The 25261-nt window shown below is 47.3% G+C and overlaps 1 protein-coding gene across 1 annotated transcript in view; it reads left to right on the forward strand.

The window, feature by feature from the left end:
• SYTL2 (synaptotagmin like 2) overlaps nt 1-17430 on the forward strand; it is a 133042-nt gene extending 115612 nt beyond the window's left edge. Inside the window, exons 19-21 of the mRNA XM_082248204.1 lie at nt 5411-5516; nt 9783-9988; nt 17172-17430. Of these exons, the coding sequence (XP_082104330.1) occupies nt 5411-5516; nt 9783-9988; nt 17172-17317 (458 nt within the window). The 3' untranslated portion in view covers nt 17318-17430. The remainder of the gene's footprint in view (nt 1-5410; nt 5517-9782; nt 9989-17171) is intronic.
• The last annotated feature ends 7831 nt before the right edge of the window (nt 17431-25261 follow it).

The raw sequence follows: 25261 nt of genomic DNA on the forward strand, positions 1-25261 counted from the left end.
TAAATATCCAGCTGATAGGAGGGTGGAGGTTCTGGCCCGCCACATGTTCACTGTGGCTGGTTCAGCACTTAGGCCGGCATTTACAATTGCCCTAGTGTCGCAAGCTCTGACCAAATTGGGGCTAAACTTTTACACCAGGACCTGGAGGGGAAACTGCTTCCTCCTGATTTATGGAGCTGCCGGATCAGTTGGTCCAGGGGCTACAGTTTATCCGTGATGCCTCTTTGGATGCGGCTCTATTGATTTTCAGGCTGTCTATATCAGCAGTGGTCCTTCGGCGTATTACCTGGCTGAAATACTGGTCTGTGGACCAGACTTCTAAGAAGGATTGCCTGTTTGGAGCTTCCTTGGATAACATTGTTAAGGGTCTAAAGGGGGGGGGGGGGAAGTACTGTTCTTCAGCAGGCTACCAAGGACAAGGAGCCCCTGTCATAGACGTGGGCCATTCTCCTCAGCTCATAAGAGGTTTTTTCGTCCCTCTGGGTTTTAAGACAAGGGATCAAAAGTCAGGGCCTCCACCGGAGGTTCCAAGAAGACCTGGTCTGGCAAGCCACAAGCAGGTTCTTCCAGACCTATGGACAAGACTGCCTCTGCATGAAGGGGTGCCCTCACCCGTATCTGGGATGGGGGGGGGGGTGTCTTCTCTGGTTTTCGGATCCATGGACCTCCCTTGTATAGGACACGTGGTCCACAAAGTTATTCATTTAGGCTACAAGATTGAGTATGGTCTTATCCTCTGGAAAGGTTCTTCCCTTCCAACCTGCACTTGTCCCCAGATCACTTATGGGTCTCTTTGGGGTAGTGCAAGACTTGTTCCTTCAAGGGGTGATTGTTCCGATTTGGAATATTTTCAGAGTTTACTCAAACCTCTGAAAATTTGAAACATTTTCAGTTTTTACTCAAACCTCCTTCAAGTTCCCAGGAGGGAAAGCAAGGTACGTCCAATTCTCGACCTCAAGGCGCTAAACTGTTTGTGCGAGTACAGAAGTTCCACATGGACTCCATTCACACGGTAGTAGGATTTTTTTCTCGCTTCTATCGACATCAAGGATGCCTACCTGCACATTCTAATATGTGCCGGTCACCAACACTTCCGCCATTTTGCCGTGGACGAGAAGCATTATTGGTTTGTGGCATGGACCTTTGGCCTCGCCTCCGCTCCTCGGGTCTTCACATAAGTACTGGCCCCAGTGCTGGCATTGTTTGTCAGCATGGGATCGCGGTTCTGGGGTACCTGCATGATCTTCTTCTGCGAGAGGCTTCTTCGCTTGCTCTGATAAACAACTTGACATTGTGCTGCAAACTCTGTGGGAGTTTAGATGGATTCTGAGCCATCAGGAGTCTGATTTGGTTCTGTCCACCAAAACTGGACTATCTGGGTCTGACTCTGGATTCAGCCTCAGCCAGCGTGTTTCTTTCTCTGGGAAAAACTCCAGATGTTGCAGGAGGCAATTCAGCTTCTGTTTAGCAGACTGTCATCCCTCTGGGCTTGCTTGTTGGTGCTGGGCCTGATGGTGTCCACCCTGGAGGCGGTCTGTTTTCACAGTTCCACAGAAGATTTCTGCTAAAGCGATTTCTGGTAAAATGGGACAAGGATCTGCGGTCTCTATAGGTGGCTTTGTTGTCTTGCACTTCGACATGGAAAATCCTTTCTCCCCCTGTACTGGACGGTTGTCACCACGGATGCCAGCCTGTCCGGGTGGGGAGGCGTCCTTAGTACAGATGTGCTCAGGGGATCTGGACTCTAGCAGATTCCAGACTGCCGATTTTAATTTTCTGGAAATCTGAGCGATCAGCCTTTGTCTGACTCATTGGATAATTCGTCTTCAGGGGTGTCCAGTACAAACTCATTTAGACAATGCCATGGCTGTGGTCTGTCACTCACCAAAGGGGCACAAGTAGTGTCCTGGCAGCTCGGTAAATAGCCGGCATTCTAAGGTGAGCTGACCGGTTTGTTCCAGCACTCTCAAATTTCTGCCACGACTCCTGTGCCAGATCAAAGCGGAGGGATTCCGTCCAGACCGACTTCGCTGGTCTTGGTACGCCGATCGGGTATGGCTGGTCGCCAATTGTGAACTTCCTCTCAGGGAGGATCTGCTGTCCCTAGGACCGATCTTCCATCCTGCTTTACAATCGCTGGCTTTGACGGCTTGGATGTTGAACGCCAGGTGCTGAAGGATGGAGGTTAGTCTGAGTTGGTGATTCCAACATTGATGAAAGCTAGGAAATCTACTTCCAGGAAGATCTACCATCGTACGTGGAAGATGTACTTTGCGTGGTGTGAGTCTCCTGGGGTTCATCCTTGCTTCTTCTAGGTTGCTCAGATCTTAGCCTTCCTTCACTGGGGGGGGGGGGGGGGTTCAACAGAAATTGTCTTTGAGTACCATCAAGGGCCAGGTATCGGTTTTGGCGGTCTTTTTCCAATGACTTTGTCCTCACGCTCCCTGGTGCGTACCTTTTCTTCAGGTTGTCTGACATTTGGTTCCTTCAGTGTGGGCTCCATTGCTGCCCTGGGATCTTAATAATGTGATGCTTTCCGCTCTACAAAAGCCTCCCTTTGAAAATATTCAGGAGGTTTCCCTGCTTACGCTGACCCAAGATGGTCTCTGACTGTCATTTGAATGAAGACATTGCGTTGCCTTTGCTGTGTCTCAGGACAAACATCCTAAGGAAATTGCCTTGCATGCCTTGGATGTGATCTGGGCAATTGGGTTGTACCTGGCAGCTACGGAGTCTTTTTTAAGAAGTCAGACTCTTTGTGTTCTGGGACGGGCCCCACAAAGGGTTGTCCGTTTCTTCTTCTTCTGCGACCATTTCAAGATGGTCAGATGGTGGTTCAGGCCTACAACCTCAGGGGTCAGGTTCCTCCTTTCCCTATCAAGGAGCACTCCACTAGGGCGCTTGGTGTCTCCTGGGCTTCCATCAGTGACGTAGGTTTGCAAGGCGGCCACCTGGTTGTCGGTGCAGACTTTTACAACATTTTTTAAAGTGGATGTAATAGCATCTGCAGATTCTTTTGGCCGCAGAGTTTTACTGGCTGCTGTTTAGGGGACCTGAACCTCTTTGAAGGTATATGGGTTTTTTTCAGGTGAGCTCCAGTTGTTTATGGTTGAGCTCCATGTTACCTGGATAGCTGAGAGTGGGTGTATATCCCCTGGGACTGCCGATAGGTGTCAAGCTTTTTCCTGCCTAGTGTCCTCCTATAGGGGGCAGTATAACCCAATGGTTAAGAGGAATCAGGAGCTCTGTCTGGCAATGAACATCAGTGAAATTTTTTAGGATCACAAGGTAATTTTCTGTATTCGTAGCCCTTTTTTTTTTTTTTTTTTTTTTTTTTATAAGACTAGGATGAGCAAATGTGCATGTGTTGCAGAAATGTACTGCGTTTTTGTTTTTTGCATTGTTTATATGCATTTAGATGCATGTTTTACAGGTGCTATTTTTTAAATTTGCAATACGCCGAAAGTAAAAAAAAAAGGGGAAAAAAACCTACTTTCACAATGCAGAATATTCAGGTAGTGCACACTATTGTGTGTTATGGTTATCATGCACGGTCTGCCTACATACCAACAGCTGTCACCGGAGCAAAACTTGAAGATAAAGGTTTTTCAGTGGGGACACTGGGATAAGGATGGATGACAACTCTCAAAGGAGGAATTCCCTTAATGTGATTGTAAAGGAAAAAATGTTATGCAAAAAAAATTAACAAACATATCCTACTTACCTGCTCTGTGCAGCGGTTTTGCACAAAGCATCCCCGATCTTCCCTCCCTCCCTCCGGTGCTCTGGGCCTCTCCCCTTTGCTGAGTGCCCCCATAGCAAGCCACTGCACTCGTGCATGCTCGTTCCCGAGCTGGCTCTCTGCGTCCATAAGACACTAAGAGCACAGCTCAGCCCCGCCCTCCACTCCCTCACGGGCTGTGATTGACAGCAGCAGGAACCAATGGCTCCTGCTGCTGAATTTCAGCCCCAATCAGGAGGGAAAGACCTGGGAGAGCCTTCGGCCTTTACAAACACTTTAAAGCTGAACTCCAGGGATGATCTATTTTGCATACATAGATTGTACCTAGCTTACCAATGTGATACCTGATCTTCCTCTGTGGAAGCTGTAAATCACAGCAGTAGCCCGAGCTACTACAGTGATCGCTGTGGTCTTCCTGGTCTTTGTATTCTTCTCGGTGATTGTAAAGCATTCTCTTATTAAACAAGGTGGAGACCATGATGCATGATGTCACAGCCCCTCCTCTCCATCTCATCCAATCAGGGAATGCTAGGCAGGCTATGTTGGGTGAGTGACCTGCAGAAGGGCAAATGTTCAGCACAGCACCCTGAAGACTGCAGCCCTCACTGTAGCACCTTTGGACTTCTACAGTGATTTACAATTTCCACAGAGACCAATCAGGTGTCACATAAGCATGCATTGTGCAAAGCTGGTCCAATGTGGGTATACAAAAATATCATCCCTGTAGTTCAGCTTTAACATCATAAAGATTTCCTCCCTACTTTTATCAAAAACTAAAAGGAAAAAGTTTTGGCTATATAGAATTTGTCTGAGCCCCTTCGGTACTTTTGCCACAAGTAGCTGGAACAGGTTAGGCAGAGCACGATCTCTTCTGCGTTATATCGCCATAAAGTCAAAAACACCTGTCCATGTGTTTTTGCCAAATGCATACACTACATAGTATGACCAAGAGTTTGTGGAACAGAACTACAGTGTATTGGCTTGTTGGACATCCCATTTCAAAACTATGGTCATTCATATGGAGCTGGCCCCTTTGTTTGCTACAACAACCTCCGCTCTTCTGGGAAGGTTTTCCACAAGACTTTGGAGGTTGTCTGTGGGGATCTAGGTCCATTCAACCAAAAGAATGAGGTTAGGAACTGATGTTGGATGAGAAGAACTGGCGTGTAATCAGCGGAGGTGTTCAGTGGGGTTGAGATCATGACTCTGGTGTTGAGAAAGTGCAGTGGCCTGTACAAACTCTTCACACCATGTCATTATGGAGCTGGCTTTGTGCATAGTCATGCTGGAACAGAAAAGTGACCTTCACCAAACTGTTACCGTAATTTTGGAAGCACATAATTGTTTAAAATGTTTTGTATGCTGTATCATTACCTGCACTCTTCAGTGGAAACATCAGAACTCCGTCATCTGAAGGGACGCATGCATTATTTTGGCCATATTGTTTATGAAAGGTCTGTATTTCTACATTTTAAGTGACCTTGAAATCTTTAGAAAGGTTTGTACCTTAGCAGAAGGCTGCAGGTAACAATAAAGGGGCCTTCGACTTGTATTCTTGCCTAGCTACGAAATACCTTACAGACTATTAGCCTACTATTTTTGTATTGTTTTAAAATGACCGTATAATCTGGCACACCCCATTAATAATTTGTTTTCTCCTGTATTCAGGACCAGTGACAAAGCCAAACCTAACTGGGGAGGTCTACATCTGGATCAGAGAGTGTCTACAGCTGCCAATGCTGCGGGAAAACAAAATCAACTCCTTTGTTAAATGGTAAGCCATACTTTCCTATAACTGTGTGGTCAACATCTGATTTTGCTGTATGTTCATGCTCTATTTTAAGCTGAACTCTGGGTAGACAATAAGAGTAATTATTGCAGGTATACGTCCAGTATTAATATCCATAAATGTGTGTTTTTTAAATCCAGGTGTTATTTTAAGGCCTCGTTCAGACAGGAGCTGGCACCTGTTCTGTATGCAGAAGGCCTATGCTTTGGTATCTGCATCTATCCCCTAGCTGCCTACTCACAGCCTTTAGATTCAGACACTTCCGGAACACAGCACCGTATACTGTATCTGAGGCTACATTCAGTTTACGCAGTGCACGCAGCTTCTGCATCTGTTAGTGACGTAAATAGTTGGTTTGAACCAACTTTGTCCAAACAAACTATTTCAACTAAATCTAGAAGTCTACTTTAAAGAGGAGCTCCAGGCTCCGTCAGAAGAAAACTATTTCAACTAAATCTAGAAGTCTACTTTAAAGAGGAGCTCCAGGCTCCGTCTGAAGAAATGTAAAAGTTAGCAGCTAGAATGTCTTACCTCGGTGCTTGCCAACAAGGGTTTCTCCAAGTACTAAGTCATGTTTTGCTTGGGGATCACATAGTTCTTTTACTCACTGAACTGCAACTCCATTTACAGTAATCCCCCCTCCATCGCGAAATAGAAAGACCCTATTTAAATACACCCTAGGCATGTTTTGTTAACTTTTTAATAGCATTTAAAGGTCTTTAAACAAACTTTTAAGCAATAAAAACACATAAAAGATAGAGAGAGAGCAAGAGCATTGTAAAAACACAAAACTATTGTGCTAACAGTACAGTACTGTATACTGTACAGTAGTAAAAAAATACTGTACAACTGTACTGTAGTGTACAGTATAGAGAGAGAGAGAGAGCAAGAGCATTGTAAAAACACAACTACTGTACTGTATTGTGCTAACAGTACAGTACTGTGTACTGTACAGTAGTAAAAAAAGAGTACTGTACAGTACTGTATAGAGAGAGAGCAAGAGCATTGTAAAAACACAAAACTATTGTGCTAACAGTACAGTACTGTATACTGTGCAGTAGTAAATAAGAGTACTGTACAGTATTTGTACTGTACTGTACTGTACTCAGCAGAAAAGAAGATGACGATAAGCAGCAAATAAGAGCAGCTACTGTCCTTTTGAAGGCGCAGGTTCAGCAGGCGCTTCTTTTGGTGTAGGTGGGTCGTCTTCTTGCTGCTCCATGACCTCCACTTCTACATCAGAGGTGCCTGTGGAGGTACTTGGGGTGGATGTGGCCTTCTTCTGTTTTGTGATGAACATAGTTATAGGCAGTTGCTGGGCGTGTTTCTTCTTTTGGGCGAGGAGGTTCTTGTACACCTGAATGGCTCCATCAATGCTGTTTTGGAACTGCAGTGAACGAACCATGTCAGGATCCCAATCAGCTAACATCTGTTTCAGGTCATTGGCCGTACGCATGACCCTGCCAAGGCACTCAATTGACAAGCCTTCATCCTCTTCCTCCCCCTCATGTTCCTCCATTTCCTCCTCACTCGCTGACTTGGTGAGTTCTGTCAGATCCTCATCGGTTAGTGGAGCTGAATGGGTTTCAATTAGGTCATTGACATCGTCCTGGGTCATATCCTGAAAACCTTCACCTCCTAGCAACTTCGCCAGCCTAATTGATTTGTCCACAGCTGAATGATGAACTTCGTCAGGAGAGAACCCTTCATATTCATGAATAATTTCTGGCCAAAGCTTCTTCCAACAGGCATGCAGGGTCTCCTTCATCTCCTTGAGGGCCTTTTGTATGTTCTCCAGACAAGTTGCAATGGTGTAATTACGCCAGTAGTTCTTCAAATTGAAATTATCATCATTGTTCATGGATTCAACAAGATGATTCAAGGAGTTGCGAGTGTACAGCGCCTTGAATGCTCGTATCGCACCCTGGTCCATAGGCTGAATTAAAGACGTGGTGTTGGGTGGAAGGAACTCAACTTGCACTCCTTCGTACGATAGATCCATGGCGTGGCCTCCTGCATTATCCATCAGCAGAAGCACTTTAAAATCAAGGCCAAGTTCGGCAAGGTAGACCTTGACGGCTGGGATGAAACAATTATGGAACCACTCAGTTGTGAGGCGTTTAGTCATCCAAGCCTTAGGGTTATGCATACAATAGACTGGTAGCTGGTTCTTGTTTTTATGCTTCAATGCTCTGGGGTTCTTGGCCTTGTAGATCAGGGCTGGCTTGATCATAAACCCAGCAGCATTTCCACACATAACCAAGATTACTCTGTCCTTATAAGCCTTGAATCCAGGGGCTCGGGCTTCCTCCTTCATGATGTAGGTCCGTTTGGGCATTCTCTTCCAGAACAAGCCGGTCTCATCCATATTAAAGACTTGCTCTGGTTTGTACCCACCCTCCTCGATGAAACTCTTGAAGGTCTCATTGGTGTACCTTTCAGCAGCTTCTTTGTCGGCAGATGCAGCTTCACCTTGCAATGAAACACTCTTCAACTGATAGCGTTTCTGGAAGCGGTCAAACCACCCCCTGCTGGCAGAAAAGTCTCCTGATGAAGATGTACCTGTACTAGAAGTAGAAGGCTGATCAGGATTGTTGTTGTCTGACTGTTCGGCTGCGGCAGAGCCTTCTTCAGAGTCTCCTTGATTGGCAAAAGTGTCGTACAGCTTCTTTGCCTGTGTCCTGATGATGTTACCATCCAATGTGATGCTTTTTTTTCTGCAATCTTGGATCCAAATGGCCAATGCAGTTTCCATCCTAACAATGGTTTTATTGCGGGAAGAAACAACTCTTTTTGCAGCTTGGTTTATGGACAGTGCAGTAGTTGCCCTGATATTCTTGTCATCCTTTTTGATGTATCGAATCGTTGACTCATTCATACCATAATGGCGGGCTACAGCAGCATAACTCTGTCCTTCCTTTATCATATCAAGAAGTTTCACCTTCTCCTGAATTGTAAGGAACTTCCTCTTCTGTTTTGGCTCACCAGAAGCCTTAGCCTTAGATGATGGGCGTTTGGGTGGCATTCTTGCAGGCATTCTTGCTTGTGGTTGGCAAAGGAGCACGGAGCACATCTGCACATGCTCCGAATCGCGTTACCGCCCCCTCTAACGTCACCGCGCTCGGTGCGGTCCACGAGCGAGGCATGCGTTCCACCACAGCCTCGCTCTGATTCTCTCATTCACCGCTACATAACCGCGAAATGGCGAAATATTACCGCGATATCCGAATTAATGGGTCCTAATTAGAATAGCGTGAATTACCGGGACCGCGATATCCGAATTAATGGGTCCTAATTAAAATAGCGCGAGTTACCGGGACCACAAAAACTGAACCGCGATGGAGCGGGGGATTACTGTATATCATTTGTATCATGTACTTTTTTCTGTATTTTGGTTGATATTCTGCTCCTATCATTTCAAATACACCTAAGATAAAAAAATAGATCCTTTTTTTTCTTTTTAAGTAGGCACACGTACAAAATCTTCAGGGGGTGAAATGATTATCTTCCCCACTGTATATACTTGCCTATTTTTAGGTGACTCCATGATCAGTCACTTGATCGGCTCCCCTTAAATCCAGCAGAAGCCACTGCAGAAAGGAGGGAGTGCAAACAATGGACAGGCCATAGTAAGCCTACTTGTGACATCACCTTCTGTCATTACCAGCTGTTGTGGAATGCTTTCCCCTGCAGCCAGCACTGGCTGACGCAGGGAGATCCTAATTTTGACTACAAAAAATGCTTAACGTTGCTAAAAACTCCTAGGTGCATGTAGCACTTCAGTGTTCATTTCCATAGCCAGAATAAAATTATTTTATTGGCCAGAATTTTAACACCTAAACACCAAACGCTGCTAAACTAGACCTGACTGCATTGCAAAAAAAGCAGCTTAAATGAGTTTTTACTGCGGATTTTCTCATGTCAGGAGAAACGGTATTTACAATAAACTGGTGTGCATGAGGCGTTAGGCTGCAAAACGCAAGGAAAGGTGATCTGAGAAGCAAAAATGTTGTGGTTTTAGATTTCTCAGATCACTTGTTCTATATTTAACACAGGTAGCCAATATGCATGGGGCCTAAAATTTAAAAATTTTAGCTAAAACATTTATATAAAGTAGCTTATAGGAACAAAGTTCCTATTCCAAAAGTAAATCTAAAGTTTTGGTAAAGTAAGCTGTGAGATATATAAATATAAGGGATTCAATTAATTTGTGTTTTTTTTTTTTTTGTTTTTTTTTTAACTCTTTTCCAGCACGGTACTTCCTGACACAAGCAGGAAAAGTCGTCAGAAAACGCGCACAGTGGATAAGACGCCTAGTCCAATTTTCAATCACACAATGGTTTATGATGGTTTCAAGGAAGAAGACCTGAGGGAGGCTTGTGTGGAGCTCACAGTGTGGGACCATAACAGGCTGTCAAATCACTTTTTGGGAGGAATAAGAATTGGCCTGGGAACAGGTAAAGGAACCCACACACTATAAATGTTATATGGCCAAATGATTAGCACATCTGTATAAAATTGTTGGCTCTCCCAAACTAAACCATTGGCCATTAGTGTAAACAGGACCCCCTCCCTCCCCCTTTGCATTTTTAACTGCCCCCTCTCTCCTGGGAGTTTTCCACAAGATTTTGGAGTGTTTCTTTAGGCACTTATTCCCATTCAGTCAAAAGAGCCTTCATACAAAGCAAGGTCCAAAAAGACCTTGGTAGCTTATCTCACAAAAAGGGCACAGTCCTGCCAGAGCAGAAAAGAGCCTAGAAGGTTGGGAAGCATTTTTAGTACCCTTGATTAAAAACGCCCAATAGGCATCCACATAATTTTTGCAATTTAATGTGTTAACCACTTTACCACCGGAGGATTTTGCTGTCTTACGTCTGGGCCACTTTTTTGCGATTCGGCACTGTGCGACTTTAACTGACAATTGCATGGTCATGCAACGCCGTAGCCAAACAAAATGTACGTCCTTTTTTTCCCACAAACAGAGCTTTCTTTTGGTGGTATTTGATCATCTCTGCGTTTTTTTTCTTTTTTTTTTTTTTTTTTTTGCGATATTAAATGCGACAATTTTGAAAAAATAATAATATTTTTCTACTTTTGACAGTTAAAAAATATCCAATATATTCAATTTTTGTCATATATTTAGGCCAAAATGTATTTAGCTACATGTCTTTGACAAAAAAATTCTCAATGAGCGTATTTTTAACCGCTTTAAGACCGGAAGATTTTACCCCATTCCTGACCAGGCTATATTTTGCGATTCGGCACTGCGTTAACGGACAATTGCGCGGTCGTGCAACGCTGTACCCAAATTAAATTGACGCTCTTTTTTTTCCCCACAAATACAGCTTTCTTTTGGTGGTATTTGATCACCTGTGCAATTTATACTTTTTGCGCTATAAACAAAAAAAGAGCGAAAATTTTGAAAAAAATAACTATTTTTCAAATTTTTTTATATAAAAATTCCCCCCAAAAAATGTAAAAATCAACATTTTTTTAACATTTAGGCCAATTTGTTTTCTGCTACATATTTTTGGTAAAAAAAATTGCAATAAGCGTATTTTGATTGGTTTGCGCAAAAGTTATCGCAGCTACTAACTACTGGAAATTTGTCATTTTTATTGGTTATTTTTTTTTTAACTAGTAATGGCGGCGATCTGCTTTTTTTTTTTTTTTTTTTTTTTTTTTTTTTTTTTTTTTTTTGCGGGACTGCGACATTGCGGCGGACAGATCGGACCCTTGACTGACATTTTTGACACTTTTGGGGGTACCAGTGACATTACTACAGTAATCAGTTCTATAAATATGCACTGTTACTGTAAAAATGACACTGGCAGGGAAGGGGTTAACTTTAATTGGTGATAAAGGGGTTAATGTATGCCTGGTGCTTACTAACGTGTGTGGGGGGAGGGGACTATGTGGCACAGGCACAGATCGCAGGTTCAGCTATGCTGAATCCTGCAATCTGACCCTGCCTGTCACTTAGGAGATCCGCCCGCTTTGTTTACACAAGCGGGCGGATTTCCTCACTCGACCCCCGACGATCAGGGAAGAGCAGCAGTGATCATCGCCGCTCTTCCCTGATTGAATACAGCGCGCGCCGCCATGGAGAGAGGGGAATGTCTGGTGACGTAGGTCTACGTCGCCAGACGATAACGAGCCACTGTGCCGCAGTAGCAGCACAGTGAGCAGTGTTAAAGTGGTTAATCTACATTTCTCTGTCGCTCATTGACAGACGCAGTCCTCCTTGATTAATATCAACTCGGGTTATACTGCCCTCTACAGGAGTGGGACTAGACAGGAAAGAAAACGTTCTGGCCACACCCTAGGGGCAGTCCCAGAGGGTATATCCTCTCACTTCCTGCTACAGCAAATCAGTTTTTTTCTGTCTAGTTAGGAGTAAGGACCTAGATTCCTTGCTAGGATCTTCGGTCCTGGCAGGATTTTTTTTTAGAAATACTTTTTTAGACAGCTTTTTTTCTCCAGTGTTCCTGTGAGATCTTCAAGCAAGTACGCTGAAACTGGGCGACGGGCTGGATGTTGAGATCCAGTAGTCACCCCAGTTCAGCCTACGAGCGCGTGCAGGCCATAGCTCCGCACTGGGTCGGCCGCGACATAGTCCCACTGGACGGGGACTGACCCTGCGAGTTAAACGTCTCGCCTGGACGCCAATGACCAGCAGAGTCACGGCGTCCGTATTAGTCGACAGCCCCCCCACCCCGGTGGAGGGGTTCTGTCAGGAGTTGGCGCCCGCCTGGTTCCGGTTTGGTGAGTAGAATGTTCCCCCTCTCCCCCTGTCGGGTTTGTTGGTGGACGCGGGCCCCTCTCTGGGATGGTCGGACACTCAGTTTCTGGGTCTCCCCTCTATCCTATAACAGGTCACAGATCCCCCAATTTTGAGTGTGATTTTGTGAATAGAAACCAGGAGGCTTGGTTTGGGAGCTGACGATCTAAAGTCACTATATGACTGTAAGGGTGACTGAAGTCAGTGGCAGACTACTAAAAGGCATTACCATGAGGATAGAGGTATCCTACCTGTCATAGTGTGTACACAGGCTGATGCCTATGCCTGAGTACTGCAGCCACAGATCGCTATCCCTCCAGAAAGCCGGTCACTTCCACAGGCCGCACAGCCTCCCGCAGGCCGAGGACACCTCCCGCAGGCCGAGGCATTCCCGTAGGCCGCACAGGCCGAATGCACACCTCCCGCAGGCCGCTGCTAGCTTGCAAGCCGCCGCTATCCTATACAGACCGCCGCCATTTTTTCTTACAGATCGCACGAGGCCGCCATATTTGCGTAGCCTCGTGTCTCCAGCATGGGGGCGGCCATGTTTGAGGTGACCAAACACCTCGTGGAGTAATTGGGAGGCGCCGGAGGGCGTGTAAAGGGGCGGAGCCGCCTCCTTGGCCCAGGGAAAGCAAGCCAAAGACTTCCTGTCTGTAACAGACAGTGCTGGAAGCAAGTTGATAACAAACTTCTGTGCATCAGGTGAGCCTTGGGGTCTCTCTCTCTCTCTCTCTCTCTCTCTCTTTCTGAGGGGTCCAAGCAGGTAGACTGAGGGGCGCTATTGCGCTGGGGGACTAATTTTAAAAAAAAAAAGGAAAAATGTTTTTTTTCTTGCCATTAATTTTTTTGTGTTTGCTGGCAAGTGTCTTGTTACATGAACCCTGACACACATGTATCCCCTCGGGGTGGCCGCAGGACCCTCCAGTACCCCATTTGTGATGATGCATTATCAGCAGTTTTGGAGTCTTTGGTATCCCGGGTGGAGGTAGCCTGTCAGGGACAGGGGTCAAGAAGAGCGACCCCCGCCTACCCCTATGTCATCTGATACTTCAGATACGGATTCTGAGCTGGTCATTGCAGCCCCTTTTCTGGGGTTGTTGTCTCAGGTACGGTCTCCTCAGACAGTGAGGAGGACGCTTCTGCCTCCACCATAGCACAAGAAGCGTTGATGGAAGCACTAGTTGTGTCTGTCCGGGAAACCTTAAATCTTGAGGTTACACCGGCAGAGGTAGCGGAGACTCATATTCCTTTTTTGGTACTAGCAAGCCTACCAAAATGATGAAGGGTTTCCCTTGCTCAAACGAGCCCCTGCTATTTCCAAACGCATTGCTAGGCGCTATCATTTTGAGGAATCCCTCATTACAAAGATGGACGGTACCACCAATAGTGGACTCACCGATTTCCAGACTAAATAGAACCACTGTTATCCCGTTGGATTGACAGAATGGGCCCCACCCATCTCTAGGGTGGGGGGACGTCTTTCCGGATCCAGGGCTTTCCAGAATCCCGGATAAAGGGGTTCGCAAGGTCATATGGTCGGGATACAAGATCGAGTTTCGATCACTTCCACCGGTGCGATTCTTCCCTTCCAATATTCGACATCCCCGGGTCGCTTAAAAAGCTTTGATGCAACAAGCAGTGGTAGTTCCCATTCCTTGGAGGAGTTCTAGTCGAACCTGTTCACAATGCCCAGGCAAAAGGGCTAGGTGCGTCCAATTCTGGTCTTGGAAGAGATGGAGTCCATCCATACAGTGGTGGCCTCCCTGCATCAGGGGGATTTCCTGGCGTCCATAGACATTTAGGATGCCTATCTTCATATCCCCATCTTCGCAGGACATCAGCGTTTTCGTTGCTTTTCCCAAAGATCATCCCTGGTTCCCACCAGGAGACTGAACTATCTGGGCCTAATTTTGGGTACATCCTTGGCAAGAGTGTTTCTCCATGCGGAGAAATTCCAGAAGATTGTCAATGATTCGGATGTTGCTGTCCGTCAACTGGCTGGGATTGATGGTCTCCTCTTTAGAGGCAGTACCGTTTGCCCAGTCTCATACCCGAATTCTCCAAAGAGGAGATTCTTCTCATATGGAATCGGAATCCCGATTCCCTGGACAATCGGATCCGATTGAGCGAGCGGACCAGGGAGGCTCTGGTCTGGTGGCTTCGGTCTCCGATGCTCAGCCAGGGGAAGTCATTTCTTCTGATAAATTCCAGGTTACCGATAAATGTGTTGGAACTGAGAGCGATCAGACTTTGTCTGATTTACTGGACCGAGCAGCTCCAGGGCAGCCCGGTTCGGATCCAATCGTACTATGCCTCGGTCATGACTTATGTCGATCACCAAGGGGCACCAAGAGTGCCCTGGCGGCCATAGAAGTGGCCAACATTCCTATTGGGGGAACAGTTGTTCCAGTTCTCTCCGCGATATTTATCATGGGGGTGGACAGGCAGATTATTTCAGCCGTCAGATTCTGGATCAAGAGGAATAGTCTCTTCATCCATAGGTATTTCACCAGCTGTCCCTTCATTGGGGCACCCCGGAGATGGATCTGTTGGCAGGTTGGCTCAACAGTGCTCGTGCCTGCGATACTCTAGCGGACTCAGCAGACGCGCTGAGCCCCCCTTAGGGGTAGGGGAAGTATCAGCTACTACTGTACTACTGTATGTCTTCCCCCTTCTCAAGTTACTGCTGAGATTTCTCCGCAGGATAGAGGTGGAGGGAACTCCAGTTATCCCGGTATTCCGGGCTAGCCTCGTCAAGCCGGGTACGCCGACTTGGGCAAGACTAGTCGCGGACGCTCCTTGGAGACTTCTTCTCAGGGAGGTTCTGCGGTCTCAAGGACCGATCTTCCATCGTGCTTTACAGTCGCTGGCTTTAACGGCCTGGCAAATGAGACCCAGGTACTGAAGGACAAGGAATTGTCAGCTTCAGTTATTCCTACTCTAATTAAAGCAAGAAAAGCGACTTCCAGCAAAGTCTATTATCGCACATGGAAGGCTTATATTGCGTGGTGTGAATCGTAGGAGTTTTCCCCCACGTACCTATTCGGTGACCCGAATCTTGGTTTTTTTCTGCAAAAGGGGGTTGAGCAGAAACTATCCTTGAGCACTATCAAGGGTCAGGTTTCAGCGTTAGCAATCTTCTTCCAGAAGCCTCTGGCTACTCATTCCTTGGTGTGGAATTTCATCCAGGAGGTGCAGCACTTGGCTGTGCCAGTGCGCGCGCCCTTACCACCCTGGGATCTTAATTTGGTGTTGTCGGTTCTTCAGAAACCTCCCTTTGAAAATATCAGGGAGATTCCCTTGCTTACATTATCCCAGAAGGTGGCCTTCTTGGTGGCTATCACTTCTGCACGCAGGGTGTCGGAACTGGCTGCATTATTGTGTCATTCCCCATATCTGGGGATTCATAGGGATAAGGTAGTTCTTCATCCGAAGTCATCTTTTTTCCTAAGGTGGTTTTCAGACTTTCATCTGAATGAAGATATTGTGCTACCTTCCTTGTGTCCTAAGCCCAGTCATCCTCGGGAATGTGCGTTGCATTCCTTGGATGTGGTGCGGGCAATCAGGGTATACCTGAAGACTACGGAATCGTTCCGTAAAACGGATTCACTTTTTGTGATCACGGATGGCCCCAGAAAGGGGTTGCCTGCATCTGCCGTGACTATCTCCAAATGGATTAGACAGACGGTGGTATAGGCTTATTCTATTAAGGGTCGGAATCCTCCGTTCCCTGTTAAGGCGCACTCCACTCGAGCGCTCAGTACTTCTTGGGCCTACCGCCATCAGGCGTCAGTGGTCCAGGTGTGCAAGGCGGCTACCTGGTAGTCGGTGCATACCTTTACAAAATGTTATAAAGTTGATGTGATGGCATCGGTGGATGCCTCATTTGGCCGCAAGGTTTTGCAGACCGCAATTTGAGGAGACCGGTGGTCTACCTCGAGGGTTTTTTCCCGTTGGAATTTCTGTTGAGTCTCATCTTTTGATTGATGAGCCTTTTAAACTTCTAGTTGGGACCTGTTGGGCCTTCTAGATTGGATTTTGATTTCCAGTTTCCCACCCCTCATTTGTGGCACTTCTTTGGGACGTCCCGAGTTGATATTAATCAAGGAGGACTACGTCTGTCAATGAGCGACAGAGAAAAATGGATTTTTGTAAAATCTTACCGTAAAATCCTTTTCTCTTAAGCTCATTGACAGACGTAGTACCCGCCCCTCTGTTTTTGAGTTGGGTTGGGTTAAATTCTCTAAACACTGCTTTGTGACGTAACTGATTTGCTGTAGCAGGAAGTGAGAGGATATACCCTCTGGGACTGCCCCTAGGGTGTGGCCAGAACGTTTTCTTTCCTGTCTAGTCCTACTCCTGTAGAGGGCAGTATAACCCGAGTTGATATTAATCAAGGAGGACTACGTCTGTCAATGAGCTTAAGAGAAAAGGATTTTACGGTAAGATTTTACAAAAATCAATTTTTCTGGGTTTATGAGCTCTTCATATTCCTTCATGCTTTTTAGCAGTCTGTGGGGCCAATTATGATGTGTCTATCTTTGATGGGGTTGGGGGAGTTGTCTGCTATTCAGGCCTAGTGGTAAATATTAAACATTTCCAGTTTACGGCTATACTCTTGAAACCCCAACAAACACCAAGAAAACACTAAGCCATCCATGTTATTGGTGACTGGCAAGTGTGCTAACCTCTCAGCCACTTTATTCACATTAATCTTTTTCCGATGGCTATGTGAGAAGTAGCAGATGATAGCTGATAATCTGTGACCCCAAGACAGTGAAGCTAAACCTATAAGTAGAAGTTAATGTTAAAATTGAATTTTCCTATTACATTGGGCTTTTTATTTGTTCTCTTAGGAAAAAGTTACGGGACTCCTGTAGACTGGATGGACTCCACCCATGAAGAAACGACAATGTGGGAGAAGATGATGGCCTCACCCAATATCTGGGTTGATGGCATGCTGCCACTGCGAATGTTCAAGATGGCCAAGCTTGCAAAATAAATCCCAAAATGCTGTCTACTCATCCATAATGTTCTAGCACTGCAAACACTTTCTTACCTGGAAACCTCACTCGGCTTCTTGTGAACGTTGGCACACGTATCATAAGCCACAAATTGTTTTGGTTCAAGTTACAAATCCATGTACAGTTACAATCTGTAGATGTCCCAAAGGCTGTGGAATTCCACATTGTTCTGGTTACAAGGTCTACTGATATTGGTACAAGGCCCCAGGACTTTCTCAACAGAGATCCTAAACTTTCCTATATGAATATCTGTCTAAGCAGTTGAAAATGTACATTGTACCCCTGATACATATGCTGCTACCTATAGAAAATGTCTTGGTATGGTTTTGTTTTCTTTTGTGGAGGCCAATTTAATTGACAGCCCTTCTGTCTTTGGGGAACCACACAAAATAGAAAACGGTCTTGCTTTTTTCAGGTTTTTTTCTTACAGAAAATGTGGCAAAAGGTGTAAAATATAGTAAATATAGATCTCTATAAATATATTTAATTTCTATTGACCTGATTGTTTTTTTCATATGTGGGTTATTTGGTAAGGCGCAAGTTTTTCCTATATTATCGAATATTCCTTTGTGTTTTGTTTCTGTTCTTTCAATGTTTTGGGCTATGTATATGTACCTATGGGTTTTGTACAAAAAATAAAATGTCAATACTGAAGAAAATGAATTTTAGAATAAAGATGTATATATGTAATTGTCTTAATAAAATGATTGAATTCAATGACAATTAGATTTATACTTTAAAAAAAAAAAAATCAGTTGCTTTAAAAATATCCTATATACATATATTATCAATATATTGAATATGAAATCACACTGAACTAAATTTAGGACATTTTCTCATAAGACTTTTCCAAAAACGGATGAAGCTAGTCTCTGCAGCGCCTGTTTCAATTAAGCAACCTGAGCTGATATCCGTTATTGGGGCAATTCTGTGGGTTTTTTTTTTTTTCTTGTCAATTCTCTGTGCAAGCTCCTATTTATCCAGGTCATAGTATATGTAAATATAGTATTTTTGAAGATGCTGCTTATCAAAGCACCTTTCTGAGTTCTAACCTATGTCACCTTAAAGCGGAGTTCCGGCCACAAAATCGACATAGTCGATTTTGGGCCATCCGCTTGCTATAGCTCACCTGAAAAAGAAATGGGTAGTTAGGATTTTTTTTTTTTTTTTTTACTTACCTTGTAATTGCAGAAAAAAAATACTCACCTTCCTTCCACTTCCTCCCTCGGCCGCATGGCTCGCACCGTCACTTCCGCTTTGCAATGATTCCTGGGAGCTGAACGTCATCGCTCCCAGGAATCAATTCGCCTGCACTGGCCCCGACGTCAGTTCTGGTGCAACGCCGATTTCCTTGCTAAACAGCTTCTGGGCATGCCCAGAAGCTGTGGAGGAATGCGGTGACGCACCGGAAGTGACGAGCGGGGCCGGTGCAGGCGCATTCTGGGAGAAGAAGACACGGAAGAGGATGCAGAAGAGGATCGCGCTGGCTTCAGCTGCCCACAACAGAGATGGCAACGCTGGAGAAGAAATTTTATAAGTGAGTATTTCTTCTTGCAGGTAAGTGCGAACCGGGACAGATCAGAGGCTATCCATTGTGGAATGTACTAGCCCTGACTGTCCCGGGGGTATGTTTTTATTGAAATTTTTTTTTTTTGTGGCCGGAACGCCGCTTTAACCTAATTGCCAAGAAATGTGGAAAAAGGGTTCTTGACAAACCTTGGAAGCTCAGTATCTCTCAGATGATTTTACATGCAGAATGCTCAATACCCAAACACAAGCAAAGTAACCTGGTATGTGTAGTCTACTGTACTGTACTGAGGCATGTTAAGACCTCCTTCACTGGGTGGATGAAACAACTTCTCAAAATAAGGATGGCCCATCATATGAGGGCAAACTCTCACAGTAGTCTTTCTACAAGTGATTGTGCAGTCTAAAATATGTTTTAAAAAAAAACCTAACATGGTATACTTACCTGTTCTGTGCAATGGTATTCCACAGAGTGGCGGCAAACCTCTTCTAGGGTTCCTTGTTGGCACTCTTGGCTCCACCTCTTTTCTCTACACCACCATAGAAAACGTCTTCCTGTGGGGGCGCATGTGTGGGCTTGCTCACAATCCGGGCTGTATGCTTTCATACAGTGTGGTTTGGGCCCACCTCCCGCTCTCTGCTCACAGGATTTGCTTGACAGCAGCAGGAGCCAATGACTTCTGCTGCTGCCTTTCTGTCTTGTAAATGCAGGAAGAGAGGAGAGCTGCTACAGACAGGCACAGTGCTGGATCTGGTGGGGCTGAGACAAATACTGGGACATTTTTTTTACCTTAATGCAGGGAAGGCATTAAGGTAAAACATGCCATTTTTACCTTAAAATGACTGTAAAGGGACATAGTTCAAAAGAACAGGGAGGTGCACATTTTGGACAGAGTGAATAACTGGTTCAAACGTGGTTATTTTGTATCAAACTAGAAAAACCATCCTTAACCACTCGCCTACCAGGCACTTTCACCCCCTTCCTGCCCAGGCCAATTTTCAGCTTTCAGTGCTCTCACGCTTTGAATGACAATTGCGCGGCCATGCTACACTGCACCCATATGAAATTTTTATAATTTTTTTCACACAAATAGATCTTTCTTTTGGTGGTATTTAATCACCTCTGGGTTTTTTTATTTCTTACAAAAGAAAAAAAGACAGAAAATTGTGGGAAAAAAAAAGTTTCTCTTACGTCCTCCGACAGTCGCCGCCTCTTCATATTCGTCACATATGGGGTATTAGACTTTGCTCCGAAGGAGTAGCTAGGCAACAGAATATGTTAACAATAAAGCTTTAACATATCCCACCCTCAAGGGGTGGTCCCCTCAGTCAATACCCTCCTACTTCCTGCAACCATATCTCAGTTTTAATGTCTAGCTTGTCAGGAGTGGCTGGCTCTCTCTGTGCTGGGACTTTTTGTCCCAGACTCTTTCTTCTTTTAATATTTTGTTTGAGTTTTCTCTCTACCTTTACTTAGCTGTTATTTTTGTCAGCATTAGTTAGTTCTTCGGACGAAGAGGATCATGCGGACTGGGTCTCGGGCTGATCCCCCTGGTCGCAGGTCGTGGGTCAGTGGCTTCCCAGTCTGCCATCGAGCGTTCAGCCAGGTAACGCTCCTGGCACAGTGAACGACCCATCCCTGTTCGGTGCAGGGATGATTGGTGAGGTGGCTACCTCACCGGACGCTGTGCGGTTTCTTAACCTCCATTTTGTGCGTCTTGAATTGCGACTCTCCCTGCCTCATGTGCAGCGGCTTGTTCGCCTGTGCGGGTTCCCCACGCCATGTGAGGTAAGTGTATTTATGTGGGGACCTGTCTGTCTGGGGGGGTCTCAGTCTGGGACTGTGTAACCTGCCTTTAATCACACTGCTTGTCTCCCTATCTCTCGGCTGCATGCTGTGGGCTGCAAGGGGGGGGGGGGGAGCTGTATGACACTGTGTGTGTCAGGCTGGGCAGTGTGAGGAGCTGTGTGCTGTGGGGCATGTTTTTTCTTGGCATGTTTGGGCATATACAGCGATCGCTGCGGCGATCTAACATGTATCCTTATATTGGGATGTAATGTGTGTGTTTTTTATGCACTGTGGAGCGGCGTTTTCGGCGCCAAACGACGCCATTTTACCGGCGCCCGCTCCGGCCGCATGGTTTACATGCACGGCGGCCATTTTCTTGTAGCCTCCATAGGCTTACATAGAGCGCCCTGGCAGCATCACTTCCTCTCTCCTGGAACACCGATCGAGGCAGCAGCAGCAGCGGGGTCTCCTCAGGTTTTATCCTTCTGTTCTTGTTATCCATTGCCTGTACTCAGTTTGTATATTCCCTGTAGGGGTCTCATTGTGCCTGAGTGTGGTGCGGTGGGCTGCGCTTGCCGCGCTTGCTAAAAGGGGGCAGTTAACCCTTGGTTGTCTGGCATTACAGGGGCAATGGATTCTCAGGAGGGCAAGTTTCCTACAGTATTGGTGGAAAGCCAGGGGACCGCTGTTTCCCCCCCAGGGGGGGATTTAGCCACTATTGTGGCTGGCCTTGCTGCCCAGGTGCAAATGCTGGTGGCTGCTCAATCTACTAAACGGCCCAGAGTTGCTCTGTCCTCTGATTCTGAGGGTGAAGGTGATGGGGCTGTTCTGGCAGGGACCCCCCTATCGGGGTCCCGCTCCTCTCTTGATCTAGTGGGGTCTGAGGTAGAGGCTGAAGTTGAGGGGGTTGATAATTCTCCCCCTGGCTCGCCTGAAGAGCTTGCAATCATGGATGAGTTGATTGCTTCCATTAAGCAGACGCTACGTTTGCAGGACGAAGTGTGTCCCCCCGCTGCTTTGGCGGCTTATGGGACGCAGAGGAAACGCTGGACGCCGCAGGTTTTTCCCTGCAATGCTGATTTTCAGCGCGCTGTTAAGGATCAATGGCGCGATCTGCGCAAGCCTTTTGTGGTACCAAGTAAATTCAAGCTGCGTTATCCTTTCTCGCCTGCCACTGATGAACGGTGGTGTGTGCCTCCGCCAGTGGATCATGCAATTGCGGTTTTGAACAAAGCCACTGCGATTCCTGCAGAGGGTTCCCCTGTTTTCCGTGATGCCACGGATAGGAGACTGGAGTCTCTTGCCCGTCATACTTATTCTGTTACGGGTTCTATGCTTAAGGCTCTGTTTGCTTCTCTCATGGCGGCCCAGGCGATCGCAAGTTGGACGCAGATGCTTAGGCGCGTCCTAGTGGCCGATTCGGCCTCGGCGGCGACCCTGGATATGGTGGATCAGATCCACCAGGGTGTCATGTATCTGTGTGATGCGGACCTGGACCTGATTCCGTTGGCTGCACGTGTGCACAGCGTGGCGGTGTTGTCTCGCCGCCTGGTTTGGTTGAAATGTTGGTCGGTGGACCAATCTTCACGTAAGACCTTAGCCAATCTACCTTATGATGGGTCTCGCCTTTTTGGGGAGTCCCTGGATGTGTTGATTAAGGGGATCACCGGGGGTAAGAGCACTCTCTTGCCCCATTTCCCCAAGGCTAAGGGGGCTTCTGGGAAGAAGCATGCAAATTTTCGGCCCCCTCAGGGGTCCTTTCGTGCCTTTCGGCCGCACTACAAGGGCAAACCGTTCAAAGGCCAAGGCTCTCAGAAGAAGCCCTGGTCTGGGAAACAGAAGTCCGGCCAATCCGGACCTGCTGCCCATAACAGTTCGGCCTGAAGGGGCGCCCTCACCCGGTTTTGGGGTGGGGGGACGCTTGCTCGGTTTTCTTCAGCCCTGGTTGGCCCGTGTGCAGGACAGATGGGTTCTGGAAATCGTTCGCTCTGGTTACAAGATCGAGTTTCTCTCTCGGCCGGAGAGCAGATTTTTTCCCTCAAATCTTCAACTGTCTCCAGAGCGCCTGCGGGATCTGCACCTGGCGGTGCGGGACCTGAGGGCTCAGGGAGTGGTGGTTCCGGTGCCTCATCGGGACAGATTTCGGGGGTTTTATTCCAATCTGTTCACCGTGCCCAGGAAGGAGGGCAAGGTTCGTCCGATTCTGGACTTAAAGGCTCTGAACCGGCGGGTTCGCAAGTTCCGCATGGAATCCCTGCGGTCGGTGGTGGCTGCCCTGGTTCCGGGGGAATTCATGGCCTCCATCGATTTGAAGGATGCGTATCTTCACATCCCCATTTTCGAGGGTCACCAGAGGTACCTTCGATTTGCCATTGCGGAGGATCACTACCAGTTCGTGGCGTTGCCCTTTGGTCTCGCCTCGGCTCCGCGGGTCTTCACCAAGGTGCTTGCACCGGTTCTGGCATTATTGAGGGCCCAGGGCATTTCTGTCCTGGGGTATCTGGACGACATTCTGGTTCGGTCTGCGACCAGACAGGGTCTGGAGAAGGACCTGTCTGTCACGCTGCAAACTCTGCAGGAGTTTGGTTGGACGATAAATGTTCCAAAGTCGACACTGAGTCCGTCGGTTCGTCTCCCCTATCTGGGAATGATACTGGACTCGGTGCAGGCGAAGGTCTTCCTGCCGGAAGACAAACTCAGGATTCTTCAGGAGGAAGTCAGGTCCCTCAGGGACGTTCCACACTTGTCTCTGCGGACGTGTATGAGATGTCTGGGATTGATGGTCTCGGCCTTCGAGGTGATTCCTTTCGCGCAGTTTCACACGCGGGGTCTCCAAGCGGAGATCCTGTCCAGGTGGGACGGGCGACCTCAATCTCTGGATCTTCAGATCTCGTTGAGTCATCGCACCAGGGAAAACCTTCTGTGGTGGCTCCAGTCCCCGTTGGTGTCCGGGGGCAAGTCGTTTCGTCCGATCTCGTGGACGATAGTCACCACGGATGCCAGCCTGTCGGGCTGGGGTGGTGTTCTGGGCGTTCTGTCCGCCCAGGGGACCTGGTCGGAGGGGGAGTCTTCCCTCCCGATCAACATTCTGGAATTGCGTGCGATAAGGCTCTGTGTTCATCGCTGGACGGACCGGCTGCAGGGCTGCCCGGTTCGGGTGCAGACGGACAATGCCACGGCGGTGGCCTACATCAACCACCAAGGGGGCACCAGGAGTGCCCGAGCGGCTCGAGAAGTGGCCGACATTCTGTCTTGGGCCGAGACTCATGTCCCGGCGATAACGGCGGTTCACATTCCGGGAGTGGAGAACTGGCAGGCGGACTATCTGAGTCGCCAGACCCTGGATCAGGGGGAAATGGTCTCTCCACCCGGCTGTCTTCCAGATGTTGTGCGCGAAGTGGGGTCTTCCAGATGTGGACCTGTTCGCGTCTCGCCTCAACTACAAGGTGAAGAGGTTCGTGGCAAGGACGCGCGACCCTCGGGCAGACGCGTCGGACGCGTTAGTGGCCCCGTGGCATCAGTACAGGCTGATGTACGCGTTTCCACCGATTCAGTTGCTGTCCAGGTTCCTTCGCAGGTTACACTCGGAACGCAGCACGGTGATTCTTGTGGCACCGGCCTGGCCTCGCCGGTCCTGGTACGCAGACCTCGTGAATCTGGCGGTCGACGCCCCTTGGCGTCTGCCTCTTCGAGACGATCTACTGTCTCAAGGACCGATTTACCATCTTGCTTTACAGTCGCTGGCTTTGGCGGCCTGGCTGTTGAGACCGAGGTCCTGAAGGAGAAGGGTCTCTCTCCAGAGGTCGTTCATACTTTGATCAACGCGAGGAAGTCTTCCTTGGGGAAGGTTTATTACCGTACTTGGAAGGCCTATTTTGCCTGGTGTGAGTCCAGGGGGTTTTCACCCCGCACGTACTCGGTTTCCCGTGTGCTGTCTTTCCTTCAGACGGGTGTCGATCAGCGTTTGGCGCTGGCTACGATAAAGGGTCAGGTGTCTGCGCTGGCCGTTCTGTTTCAACGTCCCGTGGCTTCCAACTCCTTGGTTGGCACCTTTATTCAGGGTGTGCGGCATCTGGTTCCTCCTAGGAGGGATCCTTTGCCCCCTTGGGACTTGAATCTCGTTCTATCTGTGTTACAACGTGCTCCTTTTGAACAGATCAGGGAGATCTCGTTGTCTATGTTGTCCAAAAAGGTCGCCTTTTTGGTGGCGATCACTTCGGCTCGCAGAGTGTCGGAACTGGCGGCTTTGTCCTGCAAGTCTCCGTACCTGGTTGTTCATTTGGATAAGGTGGTCTTGCGACCTAATCCTTCTTTTCTGCCGAAACGAGTTTCGGAATTCCATCTTAACGAGGATATTGTTTTGCCTTCGTTGTGCACGAAGCCTAAACATCCAAAGGAGGTGAGATTGCACTCTCTGGATGTTGTTCGGGCGATAAGGGTTTACCTTAAATCGACTGAGTCTTTTCGTAAGACGGACTCCTTGTTTGTTCTTCCAGAGGGTCCTCGGAAGGGCATGGCGGCTTCGGCCTCTACCATCGCCAAATGGATCAGGCAGACCATTGAACAGGCCTATGCCTTGCAGGGGAAGGTTCCCCCTGTGCCTGTG

Source organism: Pelophylax lessonae (assembly GCF_965119305.1).
Source record: "Pelophylax lessonae genome assembly, chromosome: 2".
Lineage (NCBI taxonomy): Eukaryota > Metazoa > Chordata > Amphibia > Anura > Ranidae > Pelophylax > Pelophylax lessonae.